General features: G+C 37.0%; 1 protein-coding gene across 15 annotated transcripts in view; it reads right to left on the reverse strand.

Moving 5' to 3' along the window:
* PAK3 (p21 (RAC1) activated kinase 3) overlaps positions 1-12,520 on the reverse strand; it is a 291,376-nt gene that overhangs the window by 30,874 nt on the left and 247,982 nt on the right. For all 15 annotated transcript variants that reach the window (XM_017502175.1, XM_017502172.2, XM_017502164.2 and 12 more), the window contains one exon: positions 103-151. In XM_017502175.1, coding sequence (XP_017357664.1) covers positions 103-151 — 49 coding nt within the window. The remainder of the gene's footprint in view (positions 1-102; positions 152-12,520) is intronic.

Here is a 12,520-nt window from a genome sequence, read left to right on the forward strand (position 1 = left end):
ACATTTTTTTTTTTTTTTTTTAGGCAAAGTTACCATCAAAGAAGATACTGGATAAATATGAACAAAAGAAAATAAAAATCAGGATTGAACGTTAGCACTTACCTCTTGTCCTGTTGCAATGTCTAGTGCTGTATAAACAGTACCTGATGCCCTGTGAAGGTGAATATTATCAAATGAATAAGCAATCAAGCTGTTACCAATATATTTTACTTTATTTTACTTGAAATAAAGTGTAATTATTTTCAGGGGATGAAAATTAGCAAGCTCAAAATGTGAAGTAAAAAAAGGAACATCTTTAAAAAAATTATTATTGTGATAAAAAATAACACTTCACAGGAGATCTACCCTCTTAACAAATTTTTAAGTGTATAATATTGGAACAATCTTTTTATACAGTGGATGGACCTGAAACAATCACAATGTATCCCTTGTAGTGGGCTAAGAACTCCAGTCAGACTTTCTGGCACCAGTCTGAGTGCCATGCACTATGCAGTAATAAATTGAACAAAATGGCCTTGCTTCTTTTAGGAAACTCCTGGAATCCCCTGAATATTTCTTGAATCTTGTAATAGCCAACATTGCAGGCCTCTGATTAAACTGAAGAATAGTTTAGAAAAGAATATATCATCTTTTGCTCAGGCAAGTATAAACTAACCTTCACTTTTAATATAGAAATAGAATGGCTCTTTTCATATATTTCCAATTTTTAAGATTATCTTCATTTAAAAATCAATCTCTCTGTGCTGTACTGTACTACAGCTACACGAAGCAATAGCAACATGACTTTACTATTAAGCCCTTGTTTTCTTATTTTTACTAAATTTCTCAACAACTTCTACTATGAAGTGTCACTCCAACCCAATATTCTTTTAAAATATATCATTTCTGGGTCTGGTGCAATAGCTTACTCCTGTAACCCCAAAACTTTGTGAGGCTGAGGCGGGAGGGTTGCTTGAGCCCAGGACTCTGAGACCAGACTGGGCACCATAGTGAGATCCAGTCTCTATGAAAAACTTAAAAATTAGCCAGGTGTGCTGGCACATGCCTATAGTCCCTGCTACTCAGGAGGCTGAGATAGGAGGATCACTTGAGCCCAGGAGATCGAGGTTGCAGTGAGCTGTGATTGTACCAGCAGTGGTATTTGGGTGATACGGCCAGACCATGTCTCAAAAAAATTAATAATCTATTATTCTTTACATCTTAGTAGTACTCTTGCTTCCATTCTAACTTCAGTTATGGAGTTCCCTTGCTTTGCAAATAGAAATTGTATAGTAAGCTGAATTCACAGTAACTTTCTATGAATCACAAATGTGTTCTAAACCACCTCCCACCACCATCATCAAGAAAAAGAAAAAATAGTCACTTTTGCTTTTAGTGAATAAAGGAGTTAGAATAGAGATCAGTCCTGTGATGACTATGCGTTGCAATGCTCCAGCATTGGTATGTAAACTTTCTGATAATTATTTCTCTCTTGTTCTCTATTTCACCCTTGCTGTTTTGTTTTCTGAGTCCAGGAATTATTTTCTTATGTCAGGTACTTCCTTGTAATTCTTTTCCCTTCTCTTTGGATTAGCCCAAATATTTCTCACAGGTCCAGGAAGTGTATATTACCTGGCTCTCAGGTAGTAAACTCGGTGTGTAGTATAAGGCATATCTGACTATTAACGGAGATCTGAGTTCTAATATTTGCCCTAACATCATCGAGATATGTCACATTGGGCTAGCCACTTCCTTTCACTGAATTTCAGTCCCTTCACATGGAAAACAGGTATCACAATAACAGTAGACATGTACTGAGCATGTTGTATATGTTAGACACTATACTAAGAACTTTAGATAATTTATCTTATGTAATCCTTACCATATTTTTATAAGGCAGATTGTATTATTCCCATGTTATATATGATGAACTGAGGCTCAGAGAGGTTGAGTTACCTGCCCAAGTTTACACAGTTAACAACCCAAGTCTGTCTGACTCTCTTACCTCTAAAGTACAGGAAATGAGCTGCTTTATTTCTAACATTCTTTAATTCTATACTACCCTCCTCCAGAGTGCTGCTTGGGTTTCTAAATATCGATTGGAATTAGGCTGAAAAATCACACTTAATCAATAGGTGCCACCTAAACCAGGATTTGGTAATTCCAGAAATTTCTTAGGCTCGAGGCTTATATCAAACAAATCATTTCTTCATTTCTGCAAGTTTGAGATTCTGGGCTCAGAGCTCATAGTTAGTACCCAATAAATATTTGTTGAATGAAAAAATTAATAAAAATCATTTAAAGCAAACATGCAATGGCAATATGACCTTTCCTTTCTGTGAAGAAAACATTTCTTCTACTTTAATCTACATAAAGCACTTTGCTCTTGGAATAAGCAAACAGGCATTCCTGACTTCAGAGCCCAATATATGATTTGCCCTTCTGAACTTATTTGAGTTCAAATAGATTACCTCGACTTGGTGTATATTTCAGCTGCTATTAGTCCTGAAAAACTACTTAAATCTAATTGTAAAATATGATTTTAAAATGCCTTTTGACATACAGACAGCTAGCAAATACATGAAAAATGCTCCACATCAATAATTGCACAGAAATGCAAATCAAAACCACAAAGTGACACCATCTCTCACCAGTCAGAATGACAATTATTAAAGAGTCAAAAAACAACAGATGTTGGCAAGCCTGCTGAGAAAAGAGAACACTTACACATTGCTGGAGGGAATGTAAATTAGGTTGGCCACTGTGGAAACCAGTTTGGAGAGTTCTCAAAGAACTTAAAATGGAACTACCATTTTGACCCAGCAATCCTATTACTGGGTATATATCCAAAAGAAAATAAATCACTTTATCAAAAAGACACATACACTTGCATGTTCATTGCAGCACTATTCACAATAGCAAAGACATGGAATCAACCTATGAGCCAATCAATGGTGGATTGGATAAAGAAAAATGTGATACATGTACACCATGGAATATTATGCAACCATAAAAAGCATGAGATCATGTCCTTTGCAGTAACATGGATGAAGCTGGAGGCCATTATTCTAAGTGAACTAAAGTGGGAATAGAAAACCAAATACCACATGTTCTCATCTAAGTGGGAGCTAAAATTGGGTACTCATGGACATAAAGATGGCAACAATAGACATTGGAGACTACTAGAGGGAGAGGGATAGAGGAGGGTAAGGGTTGAACAACTAACTACTAGGTACTATGCTCACTCCTGGATGATGGATTCATTCATACCCCAAACTTCAGCATTATGCAATATACCCAGGTAACATACCTGCACATGTACTCCTTAAATCTAAAATAAAATTTAAATAAATAAAATGACTGTTTAGTTTATTCTCATGTATTTAGGCCATGTGCACAATTCTTTTAGATACAAAAGAGTAAGACTACCTGCAAAATGAGATAATAGTACCTATTTCACAGGGCAGTGGAGAATTGCATGGCACAATCTATGTAATCATTTATCCCTGTGTCAGATTAGAGTTGATGCCTATGTGTTAACTGCTGTTATCATCATTTGTTGTTGATGCTGTTGTTATTGGTTTCACAGTAGGGGATGACTGATACACTAAACGATTAGTTGGCCCCTCCCAACCTCCCAGCCAAAGCATCTTCGCTAATATCTGCCCCTATTTCCAAAAAGGACAGAAGCTGAGGTAAACTACTGGAAGGCTTTTTAGAAGTTCCACATCTTTTCTTTCCCCCTAGGGAAGTAGTTTTACCCTTTTCTTTGAAAGTTGGAATTCCTTTATCAAATGGAACTGTATTAAAAACCCTCAACATATTAAACAAATAAATTGGGAGCTGCCCTAGTTAAAGCTAGGGAAGGAGACCCAAAATGCCTGCCCAGGTGGCCTTTCCGTTATTCAACACCCCTGTCCCCCTAACCCCCAACCCCGTTTCCACTGTCCTAAGGGCTAAAATTGTGATTGACTTGGAATACAAGGGGGGTTTATGTTTAACATTTACAGAGCTTTACCTTTCAAATTCTTGGGTTTTTGGTCCTCCAGCACCCTCAGCATTTCTTTGTATTAAAATTGCTAGAGTTCTAGCCCTGAAATCTCAATATCCTGGGATTTATGGCATACAGTGGTACAAAATTGCTATAAATTCCTAATCCACAGAGGTTTAAAGATCCTGAAACTCTAGAGCACCAGCTGCCTACTAAAAATGAGCCTTTCTCCTCCCCTGCCCTCTTCCCTTACTGCATATATCAATTGTATAATGTGTATATATATAAATTTCCCTACCCTGTACCCTGGTTCTCTTGTCATAAAATGGTAATATCCTCTCCTACCCTACTTACAAATCCCCTCAAACCAAACATGTTGTTAGATGGTTGAAACTCCCTGTTCTGACCAATATTGATTTGTGCAACTTCTAGCCTTTGCACAATCTTCAACTCAAATGCACAAATTCAGGTACTAACCTGCAAATTAAAATTTAGTACCTTATCCCCAGCTATATCTTAGCAACCTCAACATTTTTCTGCACCCCAGTTCTGCTGCTTTCCTATAGTCTAACAATTTAAAATTCAACAGATATAAATATGATTCTCTTCTTCAAGAGATCTCAACTTCCTTTAAGAGTCATCTATTAAAGCTCTCTCATTGTTCACTGCTGGGTTCAGAACAGTAGTCCTCACTCATATTCACTAAAACCTCCCCTGGTTTAAGTCCTACTAGTTCCTAGTTGTCAAACTGTGGTTAAGGAATTTAATTTCTTTGTGATTTAGTATTAAAGGAAGATTAACTGTATATAGTTCTGGAATATAGTGGTTTCCCAATAAATATTAGCAATAATGATAATTATTATTTGGTTATTTCCTAATATGTTCATTAAGTTCTCAAATTCTAGTGTGTGAATCACAAGGAAGCTCTGTAAGTGGGAGTTTTCAAAATATTTGATGTTTCAAAATTCCCAACAAAAAAATTGACAATTACCTGAGAACAGCTAATTCAAGTATCACATATACTTCCTTTTAGCTAGAATTATATCAGCTTGTAATTATGTTGAATATCAAATGATGATTAAAAGCTTCAATTAGCAGTTATATGTGTTTTTTGCTTAATAAAGTACAATAAACTATTAATAAATACAGTTAGACAATCAAAATTATAAACCTGAAGTTTACAAAGACAAATAATTGAAGGAATCTTGAAGTTGGGAAGCACTCTTCTTATAATAATTGTAGTACAGTAGTGTATACTCCCAAAGAAACAATCGTCATGCCAACAGTGTTGCACTGATTTACAAAGATGAGCTTTGCAACGGCGTGGGGTATATCAAAATATCTCCATGCTCGTATATACAAAATTAAACTTTAATTCACTTTAATTTTAAAAAGTCAGTGTCTTTTTTGGTTCCATAAGAACTTTAAAGTAGTTTTTTTCCTAATTCTGTGAAGAAAGCCAAATGGTAGCTTGATGAGGTTAGCATTGAATGTATAAGTTACTTTGGGCAGTATGGCCATTTTCATGATATAGATTCTTCCTAACCATGAGCATAGAATGTTTTTCCTTTGTTTGTGTCCTCTCTTATTTCCTTGAGCAGTGGTTTGTAGTTCTCCTTGAAGAGGTCCTTCATATCCCTTGTAAGCTGTACTCCTAGGTATTTTATTCTCTTTGTAGCAATTGTGAATGGGAGTTCACTCACAGTTTGGATCTGTGTTTGTCTATTTTTTGTGTATAAGAATGCTTGTGATTTTTGCACATTCATTTTGTATCCCAAGACTTTGCTGAAGTTGCTTATCACCTTAAGGAGATTTTGGACTGAGATGATGGGGTTTTCTAAATACACAATCATGTCATCTGCAAACAGAGACAATTTGACATCCTCTCTTCCTCTTTGAATACCCTTTATTCTTTCTGTTGCCTGGTTGCCCTGGCCAGAACTTCCAATCCTATGTTGAATAGGAGTGGTGAGAGAGGGCATGCTTGTCTTGCACCAGTTTTCAAAGGGAATGTTTCCACCTTTTGCCCATTCAGTATATTGGCTGTGGGTGTGTCATAAATACCTTTATTGTTTTGAAATACGTTCTATCAATACCTAGTTTATTGAAAGTTTTTAGCATTGGGGGGGTTGAATTTAATCAAAGGCCTTTTCTCCAACTATTGAGATAATCATGTGGTTTTTGTCATCTGTTCTGTTTATGTGATGGATTATGTTTATTGATTTGCATATGCTGAACCAGCTTTGCATCCTAGGGATATAGCCAACTTGATAATGGTGGATAAGCTTTTTAATGTGCTGCTGGATTTGGTTTGCCGGCATTTTACTGGGGATTTTCGCATCGATGTCCATCAGTGATATTGGCCTGAAATCTTCTTTAGCCAAGACAATCCTAAGCCAAAAGAACAAAGCTGGAGGCATCATGCTACCTGACTTCAAACAATACTACAAGGCTACAGTAACCAAAACAGCATGGTACTGGTACTAAAACAGATGTATAGACCAAAGATATATAGATATATAGAACAGAGGCCTCAGAAATAATGCCAAACATCTACAACCATCTGATCTTTGACAAACCTGACAAAAAGAAGCAATGGGGAAAGGATTCCCTATTTAATAAATGGTGTTGGGAAAACGGGCTAGCCGTATGCAGAAAACTGAAACTGGATCCCTTCCTTACACCTTACACAAAAATTAACTCAAGATGTATTAAAGACTTCAACATAGACCTAAAACCATAAAAACTCTAGAAGAAAACTTAGGCAATACCATTCAGGACATAGGCATGAGCAAAGACGTCATGACTAAAACACCAAAAGCAATGCCAACAAAAGCCAAAATTAATAAATGGGTTCTAATCAAACTAAAGAGCTTCTGCACAATAAAAGAAACTATCATCAGAGTGAACAGGCAACCTTCAGAATGGGAGAAAAATTTTGCAATCTATCCACCTGACAAAGGGCTAATATCCAGAATCTACAGGGAACTTAAATTTACAAGAAAAAAAAAAACAAACAATCCCATCAAAAAGTAGGTGAAGGATATGAACAGACATTTCGCAAAAGAAGACACTTATGAAGCCAAAAAACATATGAAAAAAAGTTATCAACACTGGTCATTAAAGAAACGTAAATAAAAATGGCCATGAGATGCCACCTCATGCCAATTAGAATGGCGATCATTAAAAGTCAGGAAATGGCTGGGCGCAGTGATTCATACCTGTGATCCCAGCACTTTGGGAAGCTGAGGCAGGTGGATCATGAGGTCAGGAGTTTGAGAGCAGCCTGGCCAACATGGTGAAACCCTGTTTCTACCAAAGGTACAAAAAATTAGCCAGGCGTGATGGTGTGCACCTGTAATCCCAGCTACTTGGGTGCTTGAGGCAGGAGAATTGCTTGAACCCGGGAGGCAGAGGTTGCAGTGAGCCAAGATTGCACCATTGTTCTCCAGCCTGGGTGACAGGGTGGGACTCAATCTCAAAAAAAAAAAATGGTCAGAAAACAACAGATGCTGGAGGGAGAGAGAGAAATGGGAACACTCGCACTTTTGGTGGGAGTGTAAATTAGTTCAATCATTGTGGAAGACAGTGTTGTGATTCCTCAAGGATCTAGATCCAGAAATAGCATTTGACCCAGCAATCCTATTACTAGGTATGTACCCAAAGGATTATAAATCATTCTACTATAAAAACACATGCACATGTGTGTTTTTTGCAGCACTATTCACAATAGCAAAGACTTGGATCCAACCCAAATGCCTATCAATGATAGACTAGATAAAGAAAATGTGGCACATATACACCACAGAATACCATGTAGCCATGAAAAAGGATGAGTTCATGTCCTTTGCAGGGACATGGATGAAGCTGGAAACTGTCATTCTCAGCAAACTACCACAGGAACAGAAAACCAAACATTATATGTTCTCACTTATAAGTGGTGGTTGAACAATGAGAACACATGGACACAGGGAGGGGGAACATCACACACTAGGGCCTGTCAGCAGGTGCGGGGCTAGGGGAGGGATAGCATTAGGAGAAATACCTAATGTAGATGATGAGTTGATGGGTGCAGTAAACCACCATCGTATGTGTATACCTATGTAACAAACCTGCTCATTCTGCACATGTATCCCAGAACTTAAAAAAATAAAAGTCAGTGTCATGTAGCACTTTAGGATGTAAGGATGCCAAAACTTAGACTATCAAAGTTAGGGATTAAAACTCCTAATTCTCTGGTGTATTGGGGCTGGTGTTCTCAAATGGGCAACACTGCCAATTTGATTTTTATGCTAAACATTTAATTACATTGAGCCCTATTATTCCTCCACTGCAGTTATATTAAAGCCAGATTCCTGTAGGAAGTACACTTTTTTTATGATAGAGATTGTTTTTATTTCAAATATCAGTCCCTCAGATAGTACGAAGTAATCATGCATTATCAGAACTCAAAGGAAAATAGAGAACATCCAGTTTAACTTTCTCATTACAGATGAGAAATATGAAGCCCAGAGAGCAGGAACGACAGGCTCATGATAACAACAGATTTCTCAATCATTGGGACTCATTATCAATTAAAATGTGATAAGTACTGCTGGTTTCTTGGCATCACATTAGATGCTTTATCAACAGTCTGTCCCTGACATGCCCAAGTGCTTACTACTCAAATGGAAACACTGGCATCTAGCCTGAAGGGTCCAGAAAGAAACAAACAATTTAAAATTCTGGCTTTTCCTCATAAAACAAGTTAGTTTCATTATCAGGAATCTTCACCAGGCTTTGATGTTTCCCACCAAGAGCCAATGTCAAGCCATGATCATAAGTAGTTGTAAAAGCAGCAACATGGTAGGACTAATAATTTATATACGTCACTTTGATTTCAGCATGGACATGGGTTAGAGGAAAAGAAGGGCAAATATGTGAGCCTAGGAATAAGCTCATAGACTGGGAGAAAACAAAAAGGGCAAGAGGTCTAGAGGGCTCAATGAAGTACAAGAAGAGGCTGGTAGGAATAAGAATGAGGGAGCCAGAAAGATAGACAAAATTCCTATTAAGGTTTTACAAGTATAAATCTGGTGCTAATGAGGTCATAGTCAGGGATTAAACCCCATATAGGATCGTTATTTTTTACATGTACTCCTACCGCTGCTGCTATAGAAAGCCTGTTTCACTTATTGAGCCATACTCTCTGCAGCTCTCTGTAAAGGAATGATCTCACTTAATGTCCACCCTGCACAACTCTATGAGATAAATTCGATTTTCCTCACTTTACAAATGAGAACATTGAACTAAGAAATGGTAAGTAGGTTGCCCAAGGTTTCACAATCAGCAGCTGAGCTTAAAAATGCATTACTTTGTCTCCACAGCCCATGCTCTCAATCACCATTTCATGTTTTTCTATAGATTCTTAGCATTTTTACATCAGTGCTAAGTGCAAGTGTGGTACTTCCCAAAGCTCGTGTTTGTACCCGTTATGCTAAGCTGCCTCCCCAAAATGTTTATCTCGCCTTTAATTTTCTACTCACTTAGCCCACAAGCCATTTAGTTTGTCCCAGGACATGGCATGTTTTATTCCTTCGGTATAACCACACACGGGTTGTTGTTTTGTTTGCCGACTCAATTAAGATTGGTCATGCGGCTGCAAATGAACTGGGGTTAGTTTTTTGGAATAGACTTTATCTTTTGCTGAGTATTTAAAAAGTTACTACTTGTAGGCTCCTATCTAGATATTGTCTCACCATATTAATTACCGTATAGTTGCTTATTGTCTAGATAGGATATTGTCTTACTAACTACTATATAGTTACTTGTTTTGTTGAGAGATGTGTCGTTTAGGGCTCAAGAATGGTCCTTTGCGTAATTTACCTCTAAAAAATGCATCTCTAAATTTGAAAAATAAAATTATGTAAAAATCAAGTTATCTCAGTACTGCTCTAAGTATACAGAATGTAGCTGGGGCCAGATGGTATAGTCTTTAATTACTAAGATTATAAATCAGAACAGGGAATTTTCTGTTCTTTAGCTTGGGTGTGACTTTTCTCAGAGTATTCATGGTCATCTAATTTTAAATAGAACTGTAACACATTATGGGTGTGGGGCCAGGGAGCTCAGTGGGTTATAGTCCAGTGATAATGAGGCCACAATTACAAGGCTTAATCCCTGGAAAGGCCAGATAACTCTTGGCTACACACTCCAACATTAAGTCTAAGCAGCTGCTTCACAGTGTGTGCTATTGGTTTCAAGAGGGCCTGGACAGGAAAGGGGGGCAGGTGGCTTAAAACAAGCTCATTACTATGGCTGGACAAAACAACTAACATGCGAACTCTGCTAATGGTGTTTGATTGACTGGCATCATTCTTTACAAGGGATAGCACACAACATAGTGCACTTAAGGGCATTAAGTGGAACAAAGAGCGTCTTCCATTGCTCCATAAACATTGTTCTTCACAAATGCTAATGTATTTCTAGTCTCCTACATCACAAAGCCTTTTATAAAGCTCAGACTACATCTATTCAGTGCTTCATAGCAGTGTTCTACCTTGTGTGGCCCAAAATAGGTCCGATGAAGAGGCAAATGCTTTTGGAGTGGGTGGTCCTGCCCAAAGAATCACTTCTATAAGCACACTAGACACCACTCTTGCCCATAGTTTCCTGAACTACCCCCCAAAAAATGTGAGAGGTTTTATTCTCAGCACTCTGAATTCTATGCTATACACTGCTTTGTCAGGTTCTCTAAACCATATTGTTATTCAACAGGTCTTTTAAGAAGTAAGTTTCAATGCTATTCATCTTCAATATGAGACTTTCATGTTAGAGTAAGAAGAAAGGGGCTTCTCACTGAGCAGCAGAGAAGTCTGAAAAATACCTAACATTATACTTAGTTTCTGAAGTCTTAAAACTAAAAACTAATTTAGAGAGACAGGGATTGAGGGCTTGATTACACATAAGCTAGTAGTAAAATTTGTTTGCAATTATTGATGAATTGAGCATATCATCATTCTATATAATGATATGATTGGCAAAGATCCAGATGTTAGACAAAATTCCTTTGGCCAGATGCATATCTATGTGTAGGAGAAAAATGATTTCAAGAAATGCTCTCATTGTCACTTTCTTTCTAACATAGCTGGATAGCTAATCTAATATATGGAGAGATATAACATGTAATGAAGATACTTTGGTATCATAAAGACATGGACTACATTGCCTAATGAATTCTTCAGGATAGCCTTTTGTTTTGCCACATGCTTTCTTGTTAGAGTTCCTTTCTTATTTATTTTCCTTTCAAAAAAAGTCAGTGTTTTTATTATAGTAATATAATCCCAAATAAATGAATACAGCTGTGTTGCCAAAGGTGTGGGCAAAAGAACACTCTATACATTGTTGATTGTGTGTTAAATAAAAACAACCTCTGTGGAGGGTAACTTAGAAAGAAAAATGCACATATCCTTTTGCATATAACAATTCCACTGTTAGGAATTTATCCTAATGATAAATTTGTATAAAATGGTTTATTTGTAAGGATCCTCACAGAAGTCTTGTTTATAATAGCAAAACATCAAAAACAAATTAAATATCTATATCCATTGGGGCCTAGTTCAATAAATTATGGTATATCCAAACAACAAAACACTATGTATCTGTTTAAAAGGTATAAGGTACAAATATAGAACCATCTCTAAAACACAGAAACATAATAGAAAAGCAGATATATAGTATGTTACCATTTGTGCTAAAAATATACCTACAATAAACACACACGCATGCACAGAAATGCACCATATATACCCAAATACAAGAAAAGGGTTTTTCCCCCCAATTTTTCCTCATTAAAATGGAGCTGCCTTATATTCAAATTCCTATAAAAATCTTTCATGTAACTGGTACTTGTCCAAGTAAAAAAAAAAAAAAAAAAAAAGAAAAACTTAAGCGTTTATTTTGACTTTCCTATATGAACTGTATTTCAGGATAACCAGAGTCTTAGCTGATGAGGTAAAATTCTTTTCAACAAAAGCATTCTAGTTAAGAAGTGTGAAAAAAATTACAGACTTAGAAAATCACTATTCTGTCCCTAATGAAATAACTGATTTGAACAAAAAACATCAATAGATGAAATCATTGGATGAAAAGCTGATGGAAAATTTTACATAGGAGGAGACAGTCACCCACTGAATTTTCTGATCAATCTACTTATTATCAAACTATGGGACAATCAGATAGTGTGTGTATCCTGGTGTGGTGTGCAATATGAAACATACAGTACCACCGATGAATAAATGTTGCAAAAGTTGAACCTGAATCTAAGCCTATACAGGTAACTTCTGATTATAGAAAATACAGGGAATCGCCGAGCACGGTGGCTCACGCCTATATCCCAGCACTTTGGGAGGCCGAGGCGGGTGGATCACTAGGTCAAGAGATTGACACCATCCTGGTCAACATGGTGAAACCTCGTCTCTACTAAGAATACAAAAATTAGCTGGACATGGTGGCGCAGCCTGTAGTCCCAGCTACTCGGGAGGCCAAGGTAGGAGAATTGCTTGAACCCAG

Source organism: Cebus imitator, unplaced genomic scaffold, assembly GCF_001604975.1.
Source record: "Cebus imitator isolate Cc_AM_T3 unplaced genomic scaffold, Cebus_imitator-1.0 Scaffold292, whole genome shotgun sequence".
In the NCBI taxonomy this organism is placed as follows: Eukaryota; Metazoa; Chordata; class Mammalia; order Primates; family Cebidae; genus Cebus; species Cebus imitator.